Source organism: Podarcis erhardii, assembly GCF_964252035.2.
Source record: "Podarcis erhardii genome assembly, chromosome: 7".
Lineage (NCBI taxonomy): Eukaryota > Metazoa > Chordata > Lepidosauria > Squamata > Lacertidae > Podarcis > Podarcis erhardii.
This window is the reverse complement of record NC_138511.1, coordinates 75,285,102-75,313,056: the sequence shown is the minus strand read 5'-3', so window position 1 is coordinate 75,313,056 and position 27,955 is coordinate 75,285,102. Positions and strand designations below refer to the sequence as shown.

The 27,955-nt window shown below is 47.7% G+C and overlaps 2 protein-coding genes across 3 annotated transcripts; one reads left to right on the top strand and one right to left on the bottom strand.

Annotated features, from left to right (window-relative positions):
- Window positions 1-176: 176 nt before the first annotated feature.
- LOC309345615 (uncharacterized protein) lies at window positions 177-12,533 on the bottom strand. Of its 2 annotated transcripts, XM_081868815.1 has the most exons (7): window positions 12,405-12,486; window positions 8,268-9,210; window positions 5,996-7,113; window positions 4,956-5,064; window positions 2,902-3,528; window positions 1,407-1,567; window positions 177-515 (listed from the first exon to the last, which is right to left on the bottom strand). In XM_081868815.1, exons 2-7 carry the CDS (start codon window positions 8,869-8,871, stop codon window positions 507-509), a joined length of 2,628 nt encoding a protein of 875 aa, XP_081724941.1. In that variant the 5' UTR covers window positions 8,872-9,210; window positions 12,405-12,486; the 3' UTR covers window positions 177-506. The 2 variants fall into 2 exon arrangements, with proteins under 2 accessions (XP_081724941.1, XP_081724942.1); XM_081868816.1 differs by lacking the exon at window positions 8,268-9,210 and having other exon boundaries at window positions 12,405-12,533.
- Window positions 12,534-14,635: 2,102 nt separating this feature from the next.
- On the top strand, window positions 14,636-26,882 carry PSMC4 (proteasome 26S subunit, ATPase 4). Its single transcript, XM_081869287.1, has 11 exons — window positions 14,636-14,793; window positions 18,505-18,603; window positions 20,171-20,357; window positions 20,852-20,998; window positions 21,512-21,621; window positions 23,262-23,355; window positions 23,523-23,690; window positions 25,232-25,308; window positions 25,678-25,846; window positions 26,582-26,637; window positions 26,746-26,882. Exons 1-11 carry the CDS (start codon window positions 14,758-14,760, stop codon window positions 26,857-26,859), a joined length of 1,257 nt encoding a protein of 418 aa, XP_081725413.1. The 5' UTR covers window positions 14,636-14,757; the 3' UTR covers window positions 26,860-26,882.
- The last annotated feature ends 1,073 nt before the right edge of the window (window positions 26,883-27,955 follow it).

Genomic DNA, 27,955 nt, shown 5'->3' with positions numbered 1-27,955 from the left:
ATTGACTAAACATAAAGACTAAACTAGACCATTTCACAGCCTTTGCCTAGTACAGTGTTCCCTCTGGAGGCTGTGTGCACCTTTGATTCAGGTACTTCTGACTTAAGGCCTGAACAGGAATCTCTGCCAATTGGCTCAACACCCATGCTATTTAGTGCCCACAGACAATATACAAAAACGTTCCCAGTTGCTTTATTTAGAGCTAAGCAGGAAAGAAACAGGTACTACAGTATAAAAACAAACAAATCCTAGAGTAACATTAGAAGGACAGTAATGACAGTCAACATTTGCACCACAGTAGGCAAAGAGCTTCAACTCTAGAGCCTGCTGCAGTCTGAGCAACTTGCATGATATGCTAAGGGTGGGGGTCAGGGACAAAAGAGAATGAATGTAGCAAGATTGGTTGTCTCAGACAATCAAGAGCTGAAGGAGCTTTTTCCTTTTAATTCAGGTCCTCATCCTAACGTCAATATTGCTGCTGAATTTCTTGATGCTCAGCTTATGTTTCAGAAATGCTGAGGAGAGAGCAAAGTTAGTATCCAATTAAACGTTTTATATATATTACGTTCAGGAAATGAAAACTTACCACAGAAACTAACAGTAGAAATGGTTTAAAGATTTTCCAGAAGCCAATGTCACTTTCAACATTCCTCAACTGCTTCAATCTGTCCTCCATCTCCCAAAAGTATCCAATACCAGATATTCAGAAATTTGCTTTAACTTTTCAATAAGAAACAAGAGGAAACCAAACTGTTAAAAGAAGACTTCAGAGTCCTGACGGCTGTCTTTTTCATCTGGTACCTGGATAATTACTTCTGGAATGGAACTTTGGCCTGGTCTGCTCCCACACTGGTTGCCTTCCCCAAGCTCCAATGAAGCCACCCAGTTTGAGCAGACCAAGCAATCCTATGAGGGCACTGTATTGGAGCAGGGATGAGAAACCTGGTGACCTCTAGATGTTATTGGGCCATAGCTCCCACCATCCCTTATCACAGGCCATGTTGGGTGGGGTGATGGGAATCCAACAGCTGGAAGGCCACAGGTATCCCAACCAGGCCAGTGCAGAACAGGGTGGGGCAGCCAGGTACACTTTTCCCAGGCTTTGGAGGACTAAGCTGGTGGGGGGGGGACCCTCCAGGGAGCGGCTGCTTTTCTGGTTGAGTTTATAACTTTAATCTAACAAGACTCGCAGGCCTGATCCCAACTCTGATCTAGACCAAGAGAAAAGGGAACCAGTAAGCCCTCTTCAGGCTAGATTGCCTACATTTTACGAATTATTCAAACTTATCAGTATGGAGAGAGGGATGATAACAAGTGTTTGTTGCTGAAAAGGAAAAAATGAGAGGTAGAAAACATGGAAATAACAGTTTGCTTTTAAACATGAATAGCAAAGAGAGGAGACTTACATTTCTCTCTCGCCATACTGGCCTGCTGGGAATTTCGGCAACATTCTGGGATGTGTTTGTTGCTGACAGTGGCTTCCTGTTGCTGAGGATGTGAACAATAGTGCCAAGAGCCTCTGATAAGTCTTGTAAAGAGGTACCACTCAACCCATATAGCGTGGAAGCTGTACAAATGAAAAAATAAATATAACAACCCTCATTGATGGAGCAGTCAGTACGACTTCCAGGCAGCATTGCCAACAATTCTTATTAGAACAGTGGTAGTTAATCTGTGGTCCTGCAGATGATGTTGGGATTACAGCTCCCACATACACTGACCATTGATTGTGCTGGCTGGGGCACAGGTTGGCCACCCCCAAAACATTCCTTTCTGCCATCTTTCATTAGTCAATAATCTCTTTCTTTCTTTTTTGAAGTTTTATAATACACACCTCAGACCCTTCACTTTTTATTGCTGCACTAGCTTTAAAACCCTAGAGTGCAAATCATTAAGTACAGTAGTACCTCGGGTTACATACGCTTCAGGTTACATACGCTTCAGGTTACAGACTCCGCTAACCCAGAAATAATGCTTCAGGTTAAGAACTTTGCTTCAGGATGAGAACAGAAATTGTGCTCCGGCGGTGCGGCAGCAGCAGGAGGCCCCATTAGCTAAACTGGTGCTTCAGGTTAAGAACAGTTTCAGGTTAAGTACGGACCTCCGGAACAAATTACCGTAAGTACTTAACCCGAGGTACCACTGGATAAAGTTCTTCACTCCCAACTTCTATCTCTCATCTGTTATCATTCTAACTTTTATCTCTCCTTTTATCTGCTATTGTTCACCTCTCCCCTTCTGCCTGTTATCGTGCCACTCTCTGTGTCTGGAATAATCACTGTCTACTCACCACTTGCCTCCCCTGCTTTAAATCCATGCTCAAAACCCACTTCTGCAAAGCTTTTTCTAGATCATCATACCGTGATATCATCTCTTCTTTGCTTGTGTTCACTTGACAAGCTGTGCCGTTTTTATTTAATTAAATTTAAATTTACATATACTATATCTAATACACGCTCTGTGTTAAATGTGCAAAGTGATGTGTGGATTATGCCGATTTATTAAATTTATATGCCACCCTTCATCCAAAGCTCACAGGGCAGTTTGCAACAGATGAAAGCAAAATACAGTAACACAGTAATAATAAAGACAATACCACATACCCCACTGGAGTATGCCACCATGGGGGTTCTCCCACTTCATGCCATAGCATCTAGAAGCATCTGCTACATCACTCAGCATCAACGCGTTGTTCACATGGCAGGTGCTCCTGGACATTATGATGGAAGGAGGCAGTGGGACTTGCTATGTGTGAGTCTTGTTTTCACTGGCATTCCCAAGAGCGGGCATTATACGGAACCCACCAATTCCATGCAGTCACAATATAGGTGCCTGAGGGTCCGAAAGGCAACCCATGGCACCACAATGGAACAGCCACTGTCTGCTCATGCCAACAGTTACCTTGGGTTAGTCGGAGCTCCTCACGCACAGTGTCCAGCTCAGCCTTCAATACGGTGCAACTGGCACATGGAGGTAGCATTCTGGAGCCTGGGGGCCCATCGTGGGTGGTGTCGCCACTGCCATTTCCACTCCAGGGAGAGTGCAGCAACATCTCAATGCTGTCACTGAGTGAAGGTCTATCTGCCTCAGGAGATACGTGACCATCATTCCCTCCTTGGGGGCAGGACGCATTGCCATCCTTGTCAAAGACCAGTTGAGATGGCCCAAGGCCAGCTGTTGCTTTCTGCTCACATGATGAATTAGAAGACAGCACCCCGTTCAGAGCCTCTGAAACCCTACCACTGCCCTCCATCTTAGCTTCCCCCTCAACCAGACTCTTTACAGCCACAGCAACATTGCACCCGGAAACAGATCTTCCCCGCCCTTTCGCTTTCCCGGCTTGCTTTCCTGGTGCAGGGGTTGGCATTTGCTTAGCTTTCTCCCCAGCCTCAGATGTCTCCTCTGCGTTATCATTCAGCTTCCTTTGCTTTGTTGCTGCCTCTCCATGTTCTCCATCTTCTGTGGCCACAGTCCGTTCCCTTGGACCTGACTTTGGTCTCTTCCTCAGCCGAAGGTGTGCTTCTGTACCTGAAGGTGGAGAATAAGTTTATCTTGAGAGACCTGCCAAGATAGAAAAATAACAGATGGGCTTGTGGTTAAAGCCCTAGGCTGGGAATCAGAAGATCTGGGTTCCAGGCCCACTGATGCCACAGGGCTCCACTCACCCCTAGAGTATCAGGTTTCCTTATTTAACAGGTTTCTTATGATACAAATCATCAGGAAGGGCCATGAATAATCATGAATGCAGTCCTCTGAATGCAAAAGATGCTTGGCAGTCTTCCTCTACCACAAAAACCCTGAGGTGGGTTACTGTTATTTCCATATAATAGATGATGAATGGAGATTGAGAAAAAGTGTATTCTCAAGGCCCACTCAATAAGGACACTTAATAGATCACAATATCCTAAAGAGAACTCACACTCTGCATAGTAATGTATTTTATCCTTTGAAGTGTGGCATACCTTTTCCACCCCATGTAAACAAAGAAACATACCCCTGCCACCCTTTCAACGAGTCTGAATAAAAATTCCCTTAAGGCAACTTGGAAGATAGTTTTTCTTCGTGTTAAAAATCTGACTGACAGGATCTTTTCCCCTGAAGATCAGATTGGTTAGTGAACATAATTTTGAAGCATGAAACAGGACACAGTCCTGGAGATCTCATCATAGTAATTTGAGGCATTTTGAGAAATTGTTATAATTATCATACAACTGTAGTTACAACTTATATTTGCATAGGTGAAAGATTTATATGATCTGAAGAGAAACCAGAGTATGTTCATATTACTTGCAGGTATGGCAATTTATAAATCCCTTTAATACCATTTTCATTGTTTTGGTAGATCCTGTGATTTCATCTGCTATTTTGTTTGTTGACAGAAGACATGTAGGTGTGGGCTGAATTGTATTAATGCTCTTGTTTAGCAGTGCAGGATTTGACTCACTAGATGTTAGTCCCATCCAACTCTACAAAAATTAATTTAAAAAAAATTAAAGGGAAAAATAATTACCAATCAAAGCGTCCTTACAACCATGATCCTGTATTTAGCAGTAGTTCCAATCATCCCAGTGTGAAGAGGGAAATATGGAAGGGTTGCAAATTCCACGCAAAACCACTTCTGCTGTCCTAAACATAAATAATTGGCCAAACTTATCTGTCCAGAGTCTACTATACTCTCTGGCCCCTGAGAAGGCAGCATAGTGTAGTCTCTTGTAGCATGAAGAGCTCAAAGGAGAAAGTGGTAGAATTCAGAGTAAATTTTATTTTAGAGCCCTTACATTAAGCAGACGAAAGCAGGAGCAGGTTTACTGCCAATAAATAGATGTAATTACTACGAGGAGTGGCAGGTGAGGGAGAAATGATGTCAGGCATTTCCTCAACAAGTAATCCCATGAACCTGGAAAAGTAAGGGTGGTGTTCTACGGCCTAATGCAATCTAGGAAGGCATTCCTTACCAACTTTCCTAGGGTTCTCTTGACTGTCTTTGATGCAAGATGGTCTCCGAACCTCATCCAATTCTTCTTGGGGGGAATCTGCTACCATGTCATCGGATATCACCCGTGCCTGAAACAGTAAGAATGCCACATCTGAATTCACCTTCTGCTCAAGTTAAAAGGCCCTTTAGTTTCACCAAAGATGTCAGTGTTGGTCCCCGTTATCTGTGAACCATGGATGATTTGAACTTGCTGTTTGTTACTGGAGAGCCAACTCATTCTAAATGTTCCTTAAAGACTGAATCCTACTATATACATCCAAGTCCTAACAAGACTGAGTGTATCCTACTTACATGGATGTGTTGCTAAGAATCTGATGTTATGTACTAATGAAATGTCTGTTGTTTCTAAAAAGCCAACTCTGCCATCCTGGTTGTCTAGAAAAAGTTTGAATTGTCACACAGCAGGCCAGATCTGCCTTTCCCTTTTTGGGCAAGCAACACTCAAGATGATGTGAAGTGGGAAATAGATAAAGGCAAGGCTTGGATGAAAGGCGCTTTACATTCAGCTGGTTGGTGATGCCTGCTTTCCAAACACCACAGACTATCAGCTGATTGTCAGTGCTTGGGAAGCAATGCACTCAAGGCTCCTCAAGCACCAACAATTTGCTTGGATTGTCGGGGCTTGGAAGTGCTGTGTGATTCGATTGTCTACCTGGCAAACATAGTCTGCCAGTAAGCAGAGATAAGGATCCAGATTACCATCTGAATCCAGTACTGCACCCCTGCCATACAGTGTTAACCAAAGGTCAAGAAACCCAAGGGAACAGCAGGCATGGTTTCCAGGAATCAGAAGACAGGCTTCTGTGCCTTGCAGAAAATACTGTTCCTGCCTACTCAATCCCCAACCTGGCCCCGCCCTGCCACACATCTCTGTCCCTTCCTTCTAAAAGCTGAGGGCTAGAATTCTTAGGTTTCTATCTAGTGTCCTTTGGCCAAGGAGAAACCTGTGTAAGGTCAGCTCCAAGCAAGAATCAGAAATAATCAGAAATATGATCTTACCTGATCCCTTTGCCTCTTGGACTCAAAGTGAAGCTGAAACCTCTCTGCCAGGGCCACAGCCTCCTTGCCGTTTTCTGGCTGACATTCACGTACCAAAGTCTGGATTTCATCAGGCAAAATATTCAAAAACTGCTCAACAACCAGCAGCTCCATGATCTGCTCTTTGCTACGGACATCTGGCCTCAGCCATTGATAGGAAAGTCCCCACAGGCACCTGTAAACCTCTTGGGGTCCCTGGGCTTCCTGGTAGCGGAACTGCCTGAAAGACTGACGCTGTGTCTCTAAGTCTATGTCTGTTTCCAGCGCTTTAGCACAATTGCTGCCGCAGAGTTGTTGGGTCTTGCTATGAAGTTGGCCTTTATCTTGCTGTCCAGAACTCTGGTAGGAATCACACAATGGATTCAAAACAGAGAGGTGTGCCTCTGGGTTATCACCCTTTCCTGTTGTCCCCATGTGTCCTGCAACAGGAGGAGGCCTCAGGCCCGTCAGCACCTCTTGGCATTGGTCTCCAGGAGACTGCTGAGATAGTAGCCATCTCAGTATCTCTTCAGCAGTCCAATACTGCACTTCAGGGGGCACTTTCACTGCTCCTCCAAGTGCCTCCTTCACAGGAAGTCTGGTTAAGCCCTTTCCTGCTACATCAGCTTGCATTATCTGTTCTAGCAAAGCCTGTAGCTGTGAGCCAGGGCCTGCAGCGGTTCCTGCTCCATTCTTTGTTGACACCTGCAAGGTGTGCAAAGCGTTGGTACAAGCGGTGGAGGTAGGACTGGCAGGAGGTCGCTGAGTCAGTGCTTGGACAAGCTCGGTTTGCTTCTGAAAAAGCTTCTCAAAGAGCTGGGCCTGGAACTCCCTATCCTCCCGGCGCATCTCCCTGTCATGCTGGATGAACTCTGCTAAACTCTGCTTCTCCTCCACTTGGCTAGCAACCTGTCTCTGCATTCTCTGCACTTCCAGCTGATGTGAACGCCCATATTTCTGGCCAGTGCCCCTTGGGAAGCTGGACTGCCCATCTCCCTGAGCTTTTTGCTTCCGGGTTCGGAGGTGGGGACGTTGGTCGAGCATGGATATGAGATGTCTTGGTGCAGGCTGGGTCTCCATCACTATAGGAGAGGCCACATCTATAAGGAAAGCAACAAAGCACAATGAATATCCAGAGAAATGCAATGGTGTGCATATACCCAGGATACATTCCACCTTAGTGACGTCCAAAAAAGCAACCACTACAATCCTCACAAGATTAAATCACTTCAGAATGCATGTTAAGAAACCAAGCTTTTGTACTCCTCTACATCAAATTTCCCTCCACGTGGAAAGTTAGCGCCTATGGGGAAAGTACTTTAGCTTTTTGACCTGGGAGAGCATTCAGACACACAACACCCATGACCTACATGCTAAAGAGTTCTATGAAGAATGCATCACATGCTTTCTTCTGAATGCATGATTTGGCTTTTATTTGATTGTCATGTACCTTTTGCAGAATGAGTCCAAGGGCAGTGATCTAGGATATCTATTTAGAAAAACTAACTCCACTGTAACATTTTAAAATGTAAGCATATGCAGAATCACTTTTTAAAATGTGACCCCATGAGTGCAAAAAAGTTTCTGCTGGAACTGACCCTGAAATTGTGGGTAATGTGTAGGTAAAAACAGCTGTACTGCAGCTACCCAGATGACAAATTATGATGAAATTGGTATGACTTGCACCCACTTGGATGCATATGTACATATGGTGCTAAGAGCTCTTGACCTTTAAGAGACAATCTTAAAGTTCAAGATGAATCAACTGGACAAGGCTAACAAACTAGAAAGAGAGCATGTTATTTATAATGGAGGATCCTGTAGTCCAAAGGGACGAAAGTGCTGCAATTCATTACCCTAGTTGGTGTCATAGTAATCTCTTGTATAGATTACATTCATTTCAGACAGGTGCCCCAACAGTCCAGGTCTAAGCTATTTTTGGTCTGATTATGAGACAATAAAGTGCAATTTTGTGACAGGCAAAAAAGATTACAATATAAGGGGACAAAGACAGCAGAACTTGAGAGGCATCTAGAAAGTCTTCTCAGGAGAGCAGAGGAGAAGCAAGCACATGACACATTTGTGGGTGACAAGAATATAGGGAAGTGCAGGACAGAGGCCTTGGAGGATAAATACCCAGTAAAAGGCTCTAATTAAACAAATAATTCAAATCGAAGATGTCAGCCCCACCTGAGGTATCCTTCAGGAGGGGCTCTGCTGAACTAAACCAGGCAAAATGAACAATGGAGCTTACCAAGCTCAGGTGATATTTCATCTTCCGATTCCTCTTCTTTCACTTGAACTGGGATGACTTGGATCTCACCGAAGGCATCCTGAGACTCTGCCTGGGCATAGCTGAATTCATCAGTCCCTTGGCTTTCAGAGGCGGCAGTCTGTGACAACCAGTGCCCAGAGACCTGAGACCCCCACCGCTCACTGATGCTAGACTGGGTCCCCCAGGGCTCAGATACAGAAATGCCTTCCTGTCTGTCTGCAGAGATACTGGACCCCTCACCAGCTTCTGAGGGAAAGCCTGGTCTGCAGTTTATATACTGTGTCATTATCTGGTCGATCTCATCATAAAATGGACACTTGATGGGTGGTCGCCCAACTGAGTTATTTTCTTTTGCTTTCCGGTAAGCCACTTTCAAGCCTTTCATTTTCTCCCGGCACTGGTCCCCGGTTCGGTAAATGCCCATTTCTGCGAGGCGCTGGGAAATGCCATCATACACTGCACGGTTCCTCCCATGAGAACTAAGATCGTGAGTGACTGCCGCCTCGGTCCACAGGGCAAGGAGCACCTTGATGTGCTCTGCTGGCCAGCTGGCTGCCCGCTCTTGTGGTCTGTCACGCCTCATCGTTACCAAGGAAAATCGCAGAGTTTTGTTGGCGGAAGTTAAGACGCAAAAAGTCTGGCCTATGGAAGTCCATGCACCGGCAACTCAGATACAAAGAAAGGGAATTTAAATGCAAGGGATTTCAAGGTTCCCAATCTCCATGCAAGGAACGCCTTGTAGGTGATGCTTGACCCACCTCCATGTGTCATTTATACAGAGCTTTCTGCAGCCGCCAAACCCAGGAATCTGAACTCAGGGCAGCCACAATAGCTACATCTTTCCATTCATACTAGATGGAGTGGAATCAATCCAGGGCAGGTCACCAGCTCATAAGAAAATGCCATTAGAGTACTGCTTCTCCTGTAGGAAGGAAGCTAGGTTAACAACAACCCAGGGTTAATCCAGTAAGAAAGTCACTGGTTTGTATGTATACCCAGTTTCAGGAAAGTAGGGTATCTGTTCACACTAAATGTCAGCTAGTCTTATTCACCTGCTAAAACAACAGAAGATGCAGCTGTCACTAATTGATGCTGGAAAAATCCTAGTTCCCCAGGTGCTTAAAAACATGGTGATGATAAGAATTATGGCTAAATATTTGTTTCTCAAGTTTCTTCCAAATACAGGGCAGTTTACAAAGGGATTTTCATTGTTCTAACTCCACAACAGCACGGTGAGGTAGGTTAGGCTGAAAGATAGTGACTGGCCCATGGTCATCCAGCCGAAGTCTGATACTGTTCAGTTGTCTAAACACTCTTCATTTTTTAACCTGAAGAACGCACCTTTAATCTTAACCTTCAAAACACTATTAATTTTAAAACTCTGTTTGTTTTTAGCTTTTTATTTTGTTAACCCTGTATCCTTGTGTCTCTGGAGTGCAAAAGTAAACTAATGATTTAGGCAACATTGTTTCCAAGTCACTAGAAGTAAGCATTCCATTTCATTCTATATTAATAAAACCTCCAGATAAGAACTATGTCCAGTTCTGGGTACCACACTTTAAGAAGAATGCAGACAAATTGGAACAGGTTTAGAGTAGGACAATGAAGATAGTCAGAAATATGAAAAAGTCTTATGAGGAAAGGTTGAAAGAACAGACCATCTATTTTACCCTGGAGAAGGGTGTGGGGTGTTTGTGTGTGCAATATGGCACTCTTCAAATACCTGAATGGCTGTGATGCAAAAGAAAAAACACTTGTCTCCTGCTACCCCAGAAGGAAGAAATAGATGGCTCTAAACAAAATAAAAAAATTCCTTCCAGTAGCACCTTAAAGACCAACTAAGTTAGTTCTTGGTATGAGCTTTCATGTGCATGCACACTTCTTCAGATACACACAAGAAGTGTGCATGCACACGAAAGCTCATACCAAGAACTAACTTAGTTGGTCTTTAAGGTGCTACTGGAAGGAATTTTTTTATTTTGTTTTGACTATGGCAGACCAACACAGCTACCTATCTGTAACTAGATGGCTCTAAGTTACAGAAGAGAATTCTGGGCAGATGGAGCTTTACAACATGAGAAGGAAACATCTAGGAAAAGGAAAACTCTGATCCTAAACCTCTGCTGCCTTGTGGGATATCTTCAGAAGAAAAGTCTATGGGGTAAACCCTACACAAATCCGAAATGCAGTCCCCAAGACGGTTGGGTAGCACCTTGTACACCTCCTTCCGGCAACTCCTACAGCCAAGCAGGTGCCAAATGTGTTGCTCTGCTTTCCTTTCGACCACATCAGTGAGGCCGTGAGGTGGGTCTTGTCGTATGAGCAGCCTAGGACCTCCAACACACTGCCCAGGCTTACGCCCTGGGGAGGTCACTATGGTGCTGCTTACACATAACAAGTTATCAGTCTCTGCAGCCACAGCAGGTGCTGTGATTTTCTAACCATTTGACTTCCAGAGGTGCACTCCATTGTCTCTAGAGACAGACGGATGCCAACAACAACTTTTTATTACTAAGAACAGCTTGATAATGGAACCAATCAACCAAAGTGGGTCCCATGCTGGACATCTTCAATCAGAGGATGAACAGCCATCTGTTCAGGCTGCAGAAATTTTCTGCAATAAAATGGGGGGGGGGGGATCAGTAGGCATTGGACTAGTACAGCCCTCTCCAATTACCTATTCTATTCCCAATTCTATTACCACAAAGGATAAGCTTAAGAGAAACCAATTCTACCATTTTGAAGAAAGAAACTAGCTGTGTATTGTGTGTACGTTCATTCTACCAATTTGAAGAAAGCAGCTGTGCATTGTGTCCACCCCCACCGCTCCCCAAAGCAATTTTTCTCCTCAGGAAAAAATGTTCTAGATGGCCCAAAGGCCACCTCCAATTCTAATTCAGATGTCCTGATGTAGTGGAAGTACAAAAGAGTTCCTGGGTGGTTATTTTTTTGTTGTTTGTTGTGTAAAAAAGGGAATTTTAGCAAATGCCTCTTTGCTTGCCTCTATGCAACAAGGTAGAGCTACCACAATTCCTACTTCTACATAAACAATTCAAGGCAAATGAGTTTTCTCTGCCTTTGCATCTGGTCTCCACCCACCTTTCTGCTTCCGTTTAAGAAGTGTGAGGTAAGGGAGACTCTTAAAGAATAAGGTTGTGATGCGACTGGTGCAATCTCCCTGATATTAGGGTGCAAGCCACTTGTGCGTTCAGACCTTCCCATCTGAAACCACTTGCTCCCTGAAGAACAAACCCCAAGATCTGTATCAGAGTGCTTTTTAACGTGTGGTGTGGGTGTGAGCACTATCTCTCAGCCTAGCCTCCCTCGAAGGACTGCTATGAGGAGAAAAATCAGATCTGCATCTGAAAAATGCTGCACCCTTCCTTGAGGAGGACAGAAATATAATAAGCAAAACTTACAAATCAATAAACCTAAGCTAGGAAAGCCAGCTTTTCACCTGGCTTGCGGAAAGGCTGAGCTGCAGCGATTAGCCAGGGGTCCTGTTTTACCTCTAAACACTTAAGATTAGGTTTATTTATTACATTATTATTATTGATAACAAATATTTATTATCACTATTATTAATTAGATTTATATACCTCCCTTCATCATAAGATCTCAAGGGGGTTCACATAACAAAATACAGGACAGAAACAAGTCAATAATTAAACAAAAGAAAAAATAATACCCTCCCTTCACACATGTATAGCTCCCCCTGGACACCCCAACAATAACAACAACCCCTTTTGAAAACACGCGTTTCTTACTGCAATTATTTATATAGTCGTAGATCTAGGAATGTATATATTTCAAAATGCACTTTTTAAAAAGGGCCTGAAGCCCCCCGATTTCTCTAAACAGGCCGTTGGCAAGGGGCGGGAGAGATGCTCTCGGCTGAAGGGCAAACGGGTACCGTTCCCTGGGCAGGGAAGGAGCCCGCTAAGGCCAAGGAGCCCCCTTCAGCCCCAGCCCTGGCGCCGCCCCTCGCCGCCGCCATTCCCCGAGGCAGGAATCACCTCAGGCGGCCTCCCTTCCCGCCGCCGGAGGGTGGACGAACTCGCCTCCCCCTCCCCCACCCGCTCCAGGGCACCGAAAACCACCTCCCTCCCTACCTACCTGCTGTTAAAGAACCACCATAAAGGGGAGGAGCCGCTCCGGCTGCGAGCCCGCCCACAGCCTCAGCCAATAGGTGAGCCGGGTTCTTTCGGCTGCGAGGGGCAATCATTGACTCGTCGACTTGTCACTCACACGGGCAAGAGGCGGGGCTCGGAGGTGGGATTAATCTCTCTTTCTCTCTCCCCCCCTCCACTCCACCGGCACCCGTTTCTTGTCCCAGGAACCGGCGACGGGAGTTGGCTGAGAGCTCTTGTCGATCAAAGGGAAGTGGGCGGGGAACGGAGAGGCCATTCGCCCGGCGCTCCTGTCAGTCAAGAGAGGCAGCAAGGTGGGAACGTAGGGTATCTCCTTACCATCTGCCGGGCCCGTTAGTAGAGATAGGAATTGTGTTAGAATGACAGCAGGAACCTATTAAAACGCCCTCGCGCGCACAGCCCATAGAAAGCAATGCAGAAATCCCAGGATTTTACCCTGCCTGTTACTGAGCATCAGGCGCATGCATCCCCGAAGCAGATGTATCTTTCTAATTTGAGTCTTTTAATTTCGAGTGGGAGTGATATTTATTTGTTAAGACGTTAAAAGTGCGCCGTTTCTGCAGGCTCAAACTGAGCTCTGCCCTGGTCCGGGAAGAGGCTGGATCATAGAATCATAGAGTTGGAAGAGACCACAAGGGCCATCGAGTCCAACCCCCTGCCAAGCAGGAAACACCATCAGAGCACTCCTGACATATGGTTGTCAAGCCTCTGCTTAAAGACCTCCAAAGAAGGAGACTCCACCACACTCCTTGGCAGCAAATTCCACTGTCGAACAGCTCTCACTGTCAGGAAGTTCTTCCTAATGTTTAGGTGGAATCTTCTTTCTTGTAGTTTGGAGCCATTGCTCCGTGTCCGCTTCTCTGGAGCAGCAGAAAACAACCTTTCTCCCTCCTCAGGTAGGTAGGGAGGTGGCTGGAGGGCACAACGCTAAGGAAGCGATCTTCATTCCTGCAACCGGTGCGGCGTTTTGCAACTCCGGATTCTGAGTTTGGGGGATCCAAACCACTCCACGATCCCACGCGCAACCTGCTGCGAGATTAACAGAAGGATCACAGCGCAGGGCTGGCGCGAGCCGGTTCTCAGCATCCAATAGTGGACTGTCCTTGCATACTTACACACCATGCCTATATAGCGCACACGCGCCCCAGGAAACGTCCCGGGAGCTGCAGTTTAAAGAGTGCTGGGAAGCATAGCTCTGCGAGGGGCAAAACTATAGTTCTCGGGGTTCTCTGGCCTGGGTGGGAAATGTGCTTTAATGTATGCACGCAAGCCCGTGCATCTACCACTGGAATTTGCACTGGTGTGGTGGTGCTCCTTCAACGATTACAGGCTTCGTCCCTGCATGAAGCGATGCTCCGTCCCTCCGGCAAAGCAGGTTCTTAGCCCACGAAAGCAAACGGCACGAAGAAACAGGGCCGCCTGTTCAGGCGCCACAATTATGCTCCCATGAATATGCCATGGGAGCATATTCACCCAGTGCTTTTCCAGCTGCACTGGCTCCCGGTGGAGTACAGGGTCAGATTTAAGGTGCTGGTTTTGACCTTTAAAGCCCTTCACGGCCTAGGACCCTGGTAGCTACGGGACCGCCTCTCCTGGTATGCCCCACAGAGAGCCTCAAGGTCCATAAATAGCAACACTCTAGTGGTCCCGGGCCCTAAGGAAGTTAGATTAGCCTCAACCAGAGCCAGGCCTTTTCAACTCTGGCTCTGGCCTGGTGGAACGCGCTGTCTCATGAGACCAGGGCCCTGCAGGATCTGATTTCTTTCTGCAGGGCCTGTAAGACAGAGTTGTTCCACCTGGCCTTTGGCTTAGAATTAGTTTGATTCCCTCCCCCTCTTTCTTTTTCCTTTCTCCTCCTATGAAGAGACTGTATCCTAATGTTTTAATGTTGTATCTTAATCTTTTAAATTGTATTTTAATCAACTTGTTTCTATTATTGGTTGTTAGCCACCCTGAGCCTGGTCTTGGCTGGGGAAGGCGGGGTATAAATAAAAAATTATTATTATTATTATTATTATTATTATTATTATTATTATTATTATTACTATTACTCGGGCCTTCAAATGTGGTTGGGGCTCCTCAGCTCCTCATCCAACAATCCAGAAAGTCCCCCGCCCTAAGTCCCGTTTCCAAATAGGCTCCCGGTTGCAAAGCTGCAGCCTGGCCTACGACTCCCAAACCACACACCCCCGCCTACTTTCCCCGCCCCATCATCCCTTTTCTCGAAAAGGACTACATCTCCCGTCAGCCTCTCTGCCAGCTTCCGGCAGCTTTTCCCGGAAGCGGCGAAGAGCAGCCTGGCCTTGTTAAGCTGAGAAATGGAGGAAATCGGGATCCTGGTGGAAAAAACGCAGGTAAGGGAGGCCGGGACGCGGGTCGTGGGGAAGGAAAGGCTGCGCCGGGCCGGGCCTTCCTCCTTCGGCGTCCTCCGCCCTCCCTACCGTCTCGGCTGCTTTGGGGCCGAGGCGGTGGTGGTGAAGCCCTCGAGGGCCGGCGGGGGACGGGCGAGGTGCCGAGTCACTGCGGGGCTGGTGGGGCCCTGGAGGAGCAGGAGGAGGAGGACCGTGGCCTTTTTAGCTCTTTGCCCCACTGGACCCCACTTCCCCCCGCCCCATAGAAAGCCCTGTAAGTAGCAACCCTGAGATAGGGGTCGGCCCCATTGGGCACAGGGGCGCAGGGAGGTGCCTTGAGCCCACTTGGCTCTGTGTTGTTTGCACTGACTGGCAGCGGCCAGGCTCTCCGGGGTTTCGGGCAGGGGTCCTCTCCCAGCCCTGCCTGGGGATCCAAACTGGGATTTTCTTCTGCGCTCAAAGCAGATGCTCCTCCCAAGGCTGTCAGCTAGTAATAGGCCAGCTAGGTAGGTAGCCTCACGGGACACAGACCTCAGAGGGAGGTGGGCAGTACCGGCCTTGGAGAAGCACAGTTTTTTGTTGTTGTTTTTTAAACGGATTACATTTTTTGTTACATCTTACGAATTCCTGATACGTGTTTCACTTGTACGTTCTGAACCCGGTTTCTCGAACTTAGAAATGCTTGCATACGCTCAAGGTATGTTGTGGAAAGAGGCTTCCAGTTGGCTTGGCAGTACTTTACCCGAAGGAGTCGGTGACAAAATTAGAAAAAGGGGAAGGCACACAGAGTGATATTTTGATGTGCCTGAAATGGAAGCTTTTTAAAAGAGACTTGAATTTTAACATCTCAGTTCACAAGGTTGTGAAAAATGATTTTTGTGCTAAAACATTTTCTTTTGTATTTGAGGAAGGCAATCAAAAATGGTTGTATTACTTATTCTTGCAGTTTAAAATACATTTATCGGAACTAAGTTTTTGTGCTTTCCAATTTTCCTACTAAACATGTTTCTGAACATTGAAGTTAGCATTTATTTATTTATTGTGCAGGTACAAGTAGTTAGCCTTGCCTAGTGAGCAAAATAGTCTGGCACCAACACTGACTTTACCACTGAGCTGTGGCCCTTCCCCTGTGGGACTTCTCTCTGGGTAGACACGTATTTAGGTTTCCTCTGTCAGGCTCCTGCTTTCCTTCTCCTGCTACATCCCATTGCTGATTAATCTTGCTCTAGTTTAAAGTGTTACCAGATCTCGCTTGTGGGTTTTTCCAGACAATAAATGATTATTGTGGTTCGGCCGATGCTGGTGTTTCAGATGCTGCCTTAAACGTAACAAACAATTCAAAGTGTTGCTTTTGATCTGTAAAGCCTTAAATGGCTTATGACTGCAATAGTTCAAGGACCGCCTCTCCCTATATGAACCAACCTGGACCCTGTGATCATCATCAGAGGTCCTTCTTCACATGCCCCCTCACTGGTGGATCTGGAGGGCAGCATCACGAGAATGGGGCCTTTTCAACAGTGACTCCTCATTTGCGAAATGTTTAACCTTTGGAGGCTCGGCTGGTACCATGGTTACATATCTTCAGGTGCCAGGCAAAAGGAGGTAATGATTGTCCCCTCTTCTGCTGGGGCACAAAATTGTCCCATTTCTTGCTGGGCAGGTGTGAAGAGAGAGAGAGCAAACTAAGGTGGTGTGAGTACTACAGTGGTGCCTCGCAAGACGAAATTAATCCATTCCGTGAGGCTCTTCGTATAGCGGTTTTTTCGTCTTGCGAAGCAAGCCCATTGACACCTTAGCGGATTAGCGCTATTAGAGGTTTAGCAGCTTTTAGCGGATCAGCTGATAAGCGGCTTATCAGCGGATCCGCTGATAAGTGGCTTAGGGCTTAGGAAAAGGGGGGGAGGGGAAAAACCCCCGCAGGAACTTGCAGGACATTTTCGTCTTGCGAAGCAAGCCCATAGGGAAATTCGTTTTGCGAAGCGCCTCCAAAATGGAAAACCCTTTCGTCTAGCGGGTTTTCCGTCTTGCGAGGCGTTCGTCTTGCGGGGCACCACTGTAATTAGTTTAGAAGTGATACAGACCCTGGCCCATAAAATCAGGGATGCTCTGGATGCTTAGAAGTATAAATTGGTAGGGGGGGAAATATATTTTTTAAAATCAACCTTCTCCACTGAAGAAACCAGGGAGCCTTCAGAATATACAGAACACTGAAGCTGACAGTTGCAGGTGGAAGAAAAGGAAACTGAGGTGGGGAATGAAGAGGGAATTCACCTGCTTAGGCCCCCAACAACTAATCATAAGCATCTTGGAGGAGTGGATAAGGGGGACATAAAATCTGAGTACTCTAGTGCAAGAAAATAATACCTTAGGAAAGGGAGAGAAAAACCCACCTCTTTCTATCCTCTTACCCACACCCTTGCAACTTTCTGCCTGCCTGTACAGAACTATTGGGCTTCTGTTTCAGGCTGGCTGAAGTTTTGAACAAGAGAGCCTCTGTTAGAGGAGGGGGTACGCAACAGCATTGTGTTGCAGTCTGATTTGTGGAACAACAATAATTAACATCAGCGTGTTGATTTGGACTGTGCAAAGTGCTTGGTGGTTTATTGTCAGGGATAGGCAGGTGTCGAAAGGGTGGGCAGAGAAGGATGATCCAGGAGAAAGGGCCAGCAATTTGTGGGGTTCTAAACCTCCCATGAGGTAGGGGGAAGGGGGAGAGGCCTGGCAGTCAGAGTCAGGAGAAGAGGAGGAGGAGGAAGAGTTGCAGGAAGGCGCAGAGGAGGAATAGGCAGTCCCAGAGAGAGATGGGAGCTCTTAGTATCTCCTCTGTCCCCTCCCCAGCTGTCTCAAAGGACAACAAGGGGCTGGAGCAGCTGGAGATGCTACGCAGGAGAAGTTGTTTGCTTGTGCACACCACAAGGGTGTTTAAATGTGCTGAGGGAAGCATAGTCACACACTTGCTCCAGCTGTCTGGGTTGGAGCACAGGTCTGAAAAAGGCAATGCCTAGCTAGCTGTTTAGCAGGAGGGGTGCCTGGGATTCTCGCCCTTTAGGAGCTGATATATGGGGGTGTTCTTTGCCAATAAAGAGCTAAACTTCCAGTCGCCTGTCCTCATTGCTGGGTTCGGGACATTTATTATGACTCAAACAGAGGAAGTTTTTAGCACAGCTGTGCCTTCGGAATTTGTCCTAAAGTGTTTAAAATTGGAGGGTCTCTCTCTGTCCGCCGAGTCACAGTTTAAGGCAGAAAATATTATGCATGCAGAACTTGCGACATAGATACAGGTAGCAGAACTTAGCCTCTGATGAAACCTGCGTAGGAGGAGGCCGCAGCAAAACTTCATCATTTTCCTGGACTGTGCCTTTGGCTTGCTCCCCTGTCACTCGATCAGCTCAGTGGATTCTGTTGCTCTAATGGCTGGTTGAAGGGCTTCCCACTTTGTAACATCTCTTCCAGCATTACTTTTTTGAAGGGGAGGTATTCATCTGCTAAGTGTGCCTAGCACAGAAATGAGAAGCCTGTGACTCTCCAGATCTTGTTGGACTCCCATCTTTCACCAGCCTGAGTCTGCATGGCTACAAATGACAGGCGTTTTACTGCAGCAACATCTAGGGAGCCTCAGGTCCCCCAACTTAGCCAGGTGACATGTGCAGTGCAGGAGGTGAAAGTTTCCCAGATAACTCTACATTCTCATTTCTTTGTGTTCCCTGATTCTAGGATGAGCTTCCAGCTCTCTCCATCTCTAGGCCTCAGACTGGCCTCTCCTTCCTAGTTCCTGAGGCTGAGGATGTGGAGGACCTGTACAGCCGTTATAAGGTGAGCTATCTGGTGATCTTGTTCAGCTGTGAGGTTGTAGCGCTCTGTTTGTGGCACTGGAGGGAGCTGTTGTGTGGTCCTTTGCTCAAGAACAGGGGTGGGAAACAGGAACATGTTGGCAGGCTGGATCCTAAACTCCCAGGATAGCTCAGTTGGTAAAGCATGATTCTCTTAATCTCAGAGTTGTGGGTTCGAGCCTCACACTGGGCAAAAGATTTCTGCATTGCAGGGGGTTGGACTAGATGACTCTCATGGACCCTTCCAACTCTACGGTTCTATGATTCCTTGTGAGCCACTTTGCTGGGTGCTCAAGGCCACTCTCCTGTCAGTCACCTGACATCAGCATGTAACTCAGCTTCAAAGGAGAGAATCAGGACCATGGGCTAAGTACCCTTGTTATTCTTTTCAAACCTGCCTATCAGTTAATCCCTTCTTTGGCAGAGGCTGGCTGCACTTGGGAATTCCTCAGTGCAGCTGATCCCAGAGGGATCTCAGTTGATCAGTGGTGCCTTCAAATCCTGCTTTCAGCAGGGATTAACTCCACTTCCATCCAGGAACTCCCAAGCAGGACCAGTCTTTGGGGCTTGCACTTGGTGCCAAATTCAAAAGGTGCTGAATGCCAGCAGTGCTTGCCATGAAAAGAAATCGGGAGCACACCTTAAGCCTCCAGATTGTTTCTTTGCAAACACTTCACCACCTGCTGCATGCGTGACATCACATATGATGAGAATGTTCCCCATCATTGTTTGACGAGATAGCAGCAGAGCCACAGAGGGTTTCCACAGAGGTTGCCATTATAGAGGCAAACTGGTGGAGCAGTAGAAAAGTTAGGGCACCATTGCTGCAGTGCCATTTTTGATGGAGAGGTGCAAAGATGTGTTAGAAATTGTTTGTGGCCTGCTCTGTCCAAATTAATTTTTTTGTGGAATTATAATACCTTGCAGAAATTAATTTATGTAATTTAATGCCACAAGGCGAGGTTGAATTGCGTGTTGTGGATCATTATGAATGGGATCGAAAACAAAACTGCCATCATTGCAGTGTCTTTATGCAAATGTGACGGCACTGGGAATTCTGTGTACAGTTTGAGTTACTGCACCTTATATAGCAAATGTCTTTGTATTGTTGGTCTCAGGTGTGTTGTTGACTAGAGCGTGTTAGCTGCTTAGGAATTACTGTTTTTTTCTTAAGGACTAGGAAGTTGAACAGAAGAGGTATTAAGCAGTAAGGGCATAAGGCAGATGTTCAGGTCTGTGGGGAAGAATTATAATTATTCTACCTTTATGAAGGTTTTCTCGCTGCATACGGAGAAGGGCTGTAGTTCAGTGGCAGAGGATCCGCTTTACATGCAGAAGGTCCCAGGTTCAATACCCAGCATCTCCTGGTAGGGCTGGGGAGAGACCTCTGCCTGAAACCCTGCAGAGCTGCTGCTACTCAGGGTTGGCTAGATGGAGCGGTGCTCTGACTGTGTCAGGCACCTTCCTACGTGTTCCTATGATCTTGAGTGGTAATTTAGCTGGTGCAGAAGGAGGAGGTTTGAGGAGGATTTCGGTGTGCCCTCCTGCAGAAATTACAGCAAGAGCTGGAGTTCCTGGAAGTTCAAGAGGAGTACATCAAAGATGAGCAGAAGAACCTAAAGAAGGAGTTTCTGCACGCCCAGGAAGAGGTGAAACGAATCCAGAGCATTCCATTGGTCATTGGCCAGTTCCTGGAGGCCGTGGATCAGAACACAGCCATCGTTGGTTCTACCACAGGTACAGTCCCTCCTTTCCTCCTTCTTCCCATCTACCTGCAATGGGCCAGCTCCAGGTTTGAGGAGGCAGTGGACAAAGTCCGCTCTGGCAGGGGGCCCTGCTCTGTTTGTGTGCCCCAGGTGGTGGTGGCTAATAGCAATCAGCAGCATTCTGAGCTGCATTGAACTGCCGAGGACTGTCATTCAAATTTCCCACAATGCCCCGAGTGACACAACACCAGGGGAATTGTGGGAAGCTTAAATGGCAGCTAGACTCAGAGACCTGGCACTTCTCAGTGTGTGTGTGATTTGGGGAGAGCGGGAGAAGTAAAGAGAGGCAAGTATCATTGTTTGGCACTGCCAGGGTGCTGGGGCTCTGGCAGCTGCCCAGGGATGCCAAGTGTGGGCGCTAGCCCTCCCCTCCCCTTACATTGCAGCTTGAGAAAAATAGCTGGCTTGTCTCCCTGGCGGCCTCTGTTTCCAGTCATTTTTCTCATAAGTGTGTCTCCACTTCAGGCTCCAACTATTACGTCCGGATCCTGAGCACCATTGACCGGGAGCTGCTGAAACCCAACGCCTCTGTGGCCCTGCATAAACACAGCAATGCCTTGGTGGATGTATTGCCCCCTGAGGCCGACAGCAGTATCATGATGCTCACGTCAGGTAAGGCAACTCTTCCTTGGATCAGAGAGGTGAGCCCTGTTAATGGGCTGCCTATGGGCAGGGATTCCAGGATGCCTTCAGAGTCCTTGGTGTGGGGAACCTCAGACCCGCAAGTCCCAATTTGGCTTGCAAGGACATTCCTTGCAAACCCCACCTGCCTGCTACACACCTGACAGTCAGGTACTTGTATGGCTGCGAAGGAACAACACTTGGGAGCTTAAAGTGAGCTCCTGGTTGCGCTTTCGTGGAGCAAGCTGTGCTCGCACTGCCCATCAGATCCAGGAGCATGAAGCGGTTTACGTTGGAACTGCAGCTCCAACGGAGCTCCAGCATGTGCTGGCTGGGGCTGATGGGAGTTGGAGTCCAAAACAGCAGGCAGGGGTGGGGGGAAGGCTGCCCAAGGCTATGAAGACAAAGGCCCAGTGGAATCAAGGCAGCACTTGAAAGAATGTAGCAGGGTAGAAAGATCCAAGGGCAGGAAAACACCTGAGGTCCCGTCCCTTCTCTGAGCAGATCAGAAACCAGACGTGATGTATGCCGACATTGGTGGGATGGATATTCAGAAGCAGGAAGTGAGGGAGGCAGTAGAGCTGCCCCTTACCCACTTTGAACTCTACAAACAGGTACGTGATCTAAATTTCTATGCCGGAAGTAGAATCATAGAGTTGGAAGAGACCACAAGGGCCATCGAGTCCAACCCACAGCCAAGCAGGAAACACTCCACTCACCGACCCCACTGCCATTCCCCCCACATTAAGCTTCCCCTGCAACAACTCCTTCTGCCTCAGATGATGGAGGCATACCCTTAGCACAGCCACCATGGCTAGGAGCCACCGATACCCGCCACCAATTGTCCAATCCCTCTTTAAAGCCTTCCTTGCTGGTGGCCATCACCGAGTTCCATCCTTGAACTAACATTCCACTTCTTTGCATGTCCACAAGTTCTGCTGAATCAGACTGAGCAGGAGTGCAACAGGAGATGCACAGAATTTATAAGAAAACAGCTGATTCTTTCATTGAGGTTTAGCAGTCTCCTTCTCTGGTAGTCAAGCCTCTCTTACTTAAAACAAAAAGGCCTCCCCATCCCATTGTTCAAAAGAAACTCAGCTCCTGGGTCTGTCTGTGTCAAGAAGGAGGCATGCAGTATCTCATGGAGACACCGTGCTTAACGGTTTTTTCTTTTCCAGCCAACCAATGGAGGCAGGTTACAAAGGCCAAATATATGCCAGGGGGCAAGAGAAGCTATTGGAGAAATGTTGGGGAAGGGGCAAAGCATTAGGGTTCCTGGCAAGTATGTGCAGTGTGTGCACAAATAGGCTGTCATTCATGTATCTATATTTATCTGCACTTTTCCTTTAGAAAGCTCGCAGTCGCTTGCTTCAACAGTGATCCTAGAAAGCTGCCATATACTGAGTCAGACCACTGACCCATCAAGCTCACTATTTTCCACTGACTGGCAATGACTCTCAAGGGTTTCAGCTCAGGGAGCTTTGTAGTGTTTTCTGGCGATGCCAGGAATTGAACTTGCAGCCTTCTGCATGCAGAGCAGAAGCTCTGCTGCTGAGCTATGGCCCTTACCCTTAATGGCTCCCATTAATATTTGTTTGCTTGGGACAGGAAGTGGGTGGGGTGGAATTGCAGAGAGAACTGCATCCTCCGCACTGCATTGCCTGTGTTCATTTTACAAAGAAGAAAGCACATGTGTTTTCTCCTGCCCTAAGCTGGGTCGGTTGTCATCTGTATGATTGAAAAACACAGCAAAGGGAAACCTCCCTTGTAGCATGCGCTGGTAGCTATCCGTCCTGCGTCCCCACCTTCTGCCTTTTAATCTTTGGGCTCCTTTGTATAGAGAATATCTGTGCCTTCTTTCCAGTGGAGAGAGATCCCCAAGCAGAGCCCGAATTGATTCCTGGCTATTATTTCTGGATATTTGACATGGGTGCACACCAAGATTTACTCGTGCATGCCCTTCTCAGTGCTTGGACCAGCTCTTAGCCCAGTCGGTGCCCAATGCAACAATATCATTGAAGCAAAATCTGGATGTGGTTGGTGCATGGATGGGAGGCTTCTGGGTGTAGCGGCTGGACCATCTAAGGCAGGGATGGGGAACTTGTGGCCCTCCAGATGTTGTGGAGCTTGACTCAGAGCAGCAGACTCAAGCAACAACTTGGAAGTGGGGTTTTATTCTGTTGAGAGATGTAACAAGGGCCCTTGAGATGGCCTATTTTGTTGTTCTTTTCTCACCTTTCGACCCTTTTTTCAGATCGGCATTGACCCTCCACGGGGGGTGCTGATGTACGGCCCGCCTGGTTGCGGGAAAACCATGTTGGCCAAAGCAGTGGCTCATCACACCACAGGTGAGCAAGGCACCAGTTCTCTTGCCTTGGACACGTCACTACCCTGTTGGGTGCAGGTTTGCTGGCATCCCTTGGTCTTCCCAAGGCGGTGGCCCCGTTAAGATGGGTTTCCCTGGGAGACTGAGGGATGCCAAAGGAGCTGGGTCTAACTCTGCCTTTGCCTCCAGCTGCCTTCATTCGGGTAGTAGGATCCGAGTTTGTGCAGAAGTACCTGGGTGAGGGGCCACGCATGGTGCGGGACGTCTTCCGCCTGGCCAAAGAGAACGCCCCAGCCATCATTTTCATAGACGAGATTGACGCCATTGCCACAAAGCGCTTTGATGCCCAGACCGGAGGTGAGTTGGTGACGGGGGAAGAGGGAGCAGGGGGGTGGGGGAGCTCCTGGGCAACTGTGGCCACCTGAATAGAGGGAAGAATTAGGGAAGAGCAGCTTACATACAGTCTGTAAAAACAGGACAGTCCTTGCCCATAGGATTACAGTCTTAACAGACACAGCATAAAAGGAAATGGGATGGGGGAGGGAAGAGGAAAGCAAATGAACTCTGATCATTTATTAAAGTTATAATGACCAGCAGGAATAGAAACTTTTCAGGGACAGAAGGAGCAAGGGGGCTGGGCTGTCATCAGAGCCAGTGCAGCAGTCCTGCTTCCCAGTCTCTTCCTCTGCTGTAGCCTCAAATATATTTGGGAAATACCACCTGGAGGAAGTTCCACACACCCCCAGCTGATAAAAACAGCCAGCAAGGGATTGGGGAAATGGTGAAGTTCCGTCTTCCGTATTAGGCAGCAAATATAAGTTTGGGAATCCTGCATTTGCTGCGTAACCCCTAGTTTCTGCCTGAGTCCTGGCGGCTGGGTAGGGCTGCTGCAATTCCTGCTGCCTCCTCTAGGTGTTGCTCCGACCTTGCAGTGTCACAATGTGCTAGAACCCTGGGCTTCGGTAGTTCTTTGTCGGTTGAACATAGTGACTTCTGCATATGGTTGGCCTATGAGAGCCAAACAACAAACTTGGCCCAGGTGAGCCTATGCTTCTGCTAGGGGGGAATATTCTCTCCCCCCCCCCCCCGATTCTTCAACTTGTGTGAATCGGGCATATTTTGTGCGGGCGATCACTTTATTTTGTGCAGTCGGGGTTGCAAATCTGGATTTGTTGAGCAAGAAATAGGATGGCAGCTGGGTGTGGAAGAAGCAGGGAGGGTTAGAAGGGCTGAAAGCTCAGCAGTAGGGTATTCACCTTGCATGCAGAAAGGTCCCTGGTTCAATCCCCAGCAATGGAAATGGGCAGAAACCACTAGAAGTCCTTGCTTTTCTGTCCTTGTATACCAGGGATGGGGAAACAAATGGCACCCAACTGCACACGAGAAGGAAGGAGGGTAGCAGCAGGCTTGGAGAAACTTCACATTTTACAGAAATGGGAAACATACCCAAGGCTGAGGGTATCCCAAAACAGCCCAGTAACCCCTGAGCATGCTCAGCAGCCTGGCGGGTAGGTGAGAATGGAAAACTGTAGTGCCAGACTGGAATGGTGTAGCCTATAAAAGGACATGGCTGTCTGATTAGAATGCCAGACAGGCAGACTCTATACCGCAGCATCTTGTTTGTGGGTCTCGTATCCTCCAAACCCCTCAATGGGCACCGCTGAGACTTCTGCAGTCTTTTCTCTGCAGTAATGAGGACTCAAAACTTAGACAGCTGTATAAATCCTGAGGTTCTCTGAATGATGGCTTAAAAGGCCAGTGTGGTGCATTCCAGGCTTGCACGATATCCCTGAAGATGGGTCGGTAGTGCAAAGCAGCTTTGGCTATGGCAGCGAAAGGAAAGGGCAGCTCTCTCTTCCAGGGCACACCAGCTGATAAATTTGTTGGTCTCTCTACAGCTGATAGGGAGGTTCAGCGCATCCTCCTGGAGCTACTCAACCAGATGGATGGCTTTGACCAGAATGTTAACGTCAAGGTGCGTGTGTTGGGCAGCAGTGGGGGTGGGGGTGGGGGCAAGGGGAAGGGTTGAGTGGCCTAGAAAGGCAATTCCCCTCTTTAGCATAAGCTCTGGATTTAAAGCAAAGATGGGGAAAGCTGTGGCTCTCTAAATGTTGTTGAACTACAACTCTCATCATCCCTCAGTTTTGGCCTGGGCCCCTTGGGAGTTGGAGTCCAGCAACATCTGGAAGGCCACCAGTTTCCATCCCTGCCTAAAGGGTTCCAACAAATGTTGGCTTTTCTCCACTTAACTTACCAAACTCAAATTCAGTCTGCCCGAGCCTGCCATTAATTTTTTGCATGAAGAAGTTGGGTTTAACGGTGTTCTCTCTTGGTTCCCTTCTAGGTGATAATGGCCACGAACCGAGCAGACACCCTGGATCCTGCTTTGCTCCGGCCAGGCCGCCTAGATCGTAAAATTGAGTTTCCCTTGCCGGACCGGCGCCAAAAACGGTTGATCTTCACCACCATCACCAGCAAGATGAACCTGTCTGAGGAGGTGGATCTGGAGGATTGTATCCTTCCGGACAGTGCAGTGGGAAGAAATGGGTGGAGGGCAGGGGGACTAGAAGAATGGCCAATGAGCTGAGCTTAAGAGATGCTTTGTTTGTGTGTCGCCCCCCCCCCCTTTGACCTGCTAACAGAATAAAGTTTCCTGAACTTATTTCTTGTCTTTTAAACTTGGATGGTAAAATACCCCTCTTACCCACCAATCCTTCTGGCAGTGAATATGGGGAGCAAGCTGATGCTATAAAGCCAGGGCAGGAAACCTGCGGCTGTCCAGAAGTTGCTGAGCTATAACTCCCATCATCCCAGGCCATTGGCCACAATGTTGGGAGTTGGGAATTCAACAACATCTGGGGGGCCACCAGTTCTTTATTTAATGCTGTTAAATAAAGGGGAATGAAGAGCAAGAGGCCAGATGGACTGTTTGTAACCGTAGCATCCTTGAGTACAGGGGTTGGCAGCTAGGGTGTACCTGTCTCCTGACTATTTTCCCAGCTCCCGCTGCCAACCTACTTCCATGGAAAGGGTTGCGTCGCACCCGGCAGGTGCTCCCCTTAGCAAAAAAAAATAATGCAAAATTAGCAGCTGTGGATCATCCCTCTGACACTTTTCTCATTTCAATGGGAAAGGTGGCAGCTCCCAATGGGGGATTTTGCAGTCATATAGGCCAGTCTTCTCCCCTTTTCTAGAACGGCCACACAGGGCCCATATGCTCCTGCTCTTTCCTTCACTCTTCCTTCCAGACGTGGCGCGGCCGGATAAGATCTCAGGAGCAGACATCAACTCCATTTGCCAGGAGGTTAGTATCGCGTGTTAGACAGCGGTTAGTACTCCCCCTTTTTTTAGTTTTTACTTCCTGCTGATGTTACCTGTTCATGCTTCCTCCCCTCCTTCCTGTCTCCTTAAGGCTGGCATGCTGGCTGTCCGGGAGAACCGTTACATTGTGCTGGCCAAGGACTTTGAGAAGGCCTACAAGACTGTCATCAAGAAAGACGAACAGGAGCACGAGTTCTACAAATAAAAAGATGGGAGAAGCAGGATGGAGACGGAGGTGGTGGTCTCAGTCTGTGGGGGGCGGGGGCATTTTTGGTATCTCTGGTGTTGGTGTGTGAGATTTATCCTGTGAATAAATAATTACCCAGGACTTTACTTGCTCCCTTCTTCGGTGGGGATAAGAGATTACCCTCGCCTTAAGACTCAAACCCCACCACCACCCATGGTTTATTCATGGCCAACTCTTACGTAGCATTTGTTCCTAAGCCTAACAGGCAACACTGTTAGGTGAGTTTTCTACAGGGGTGGCCAACCTTTTAGGGGGCTGCTCAGGCCCCACATTCACATTTTGCTAACCCTCTGGGGGTTGCATGCCAGGGGCAGGTGAAGCTACCCCACACTTGAGCATGCACACTTTCATATGATCAATTTGATAATTGGGGAAAGGGAAGGTTTCACCACCACCACCGCTCTGGGCTTTTCCCACCTCCTCCTTTCTCTCTTTGCTGTTGCCACCAAAAGCAAAGGATTCTTTTCAGGGGGAAGCAGAACAGATTGCTTCAGGAGCCAAATCAGTCCCCTGAAAAGGGGGGGTAGCTGGCTCTGTTCTCCAGTGGTGATAGGAAGGGTATGGAGAGATTTTAGCTCCATGATGGAACACGCACTTGGCAGGCCGAAGGTCCTGGGATCGCCAGTGGAAATGAGCAGGGAACCTCTGGCCCATGTTCCAGTCTTGCTCTTGCTAGGGGGTCCCGTTTGTCTTTTCAGAATGGGGAGATGAGCCCTGCAATGCTCAGTGGTGGGAGAGCACAGCACGTCCATGCGTTTAAAAGTGCCCAAAAGGTCTTGTGTAGGCAAAGGCGCGGCTTCCTCCCATCTGAGCTGCTTTGGACATCATTTGTCACTAGAGGGAATCGCTTCACCCTGAACAACACGGTGGCCAGTTAAATAAAGACAGGAATGGATTTTTCCTCTCCGAACTGTTTTGAAGAGACACGGAGTGCAGCAAGGTGTGGTGACAGCTTGTAGTTGAAGCCGGTACTTCAAAAGGATGCCCCTTTTAGATTTCTTAAGAGCTTTTTCTTGCAACGCCAAAGTGACATCTGGAAAAGGACCCTGCTCAC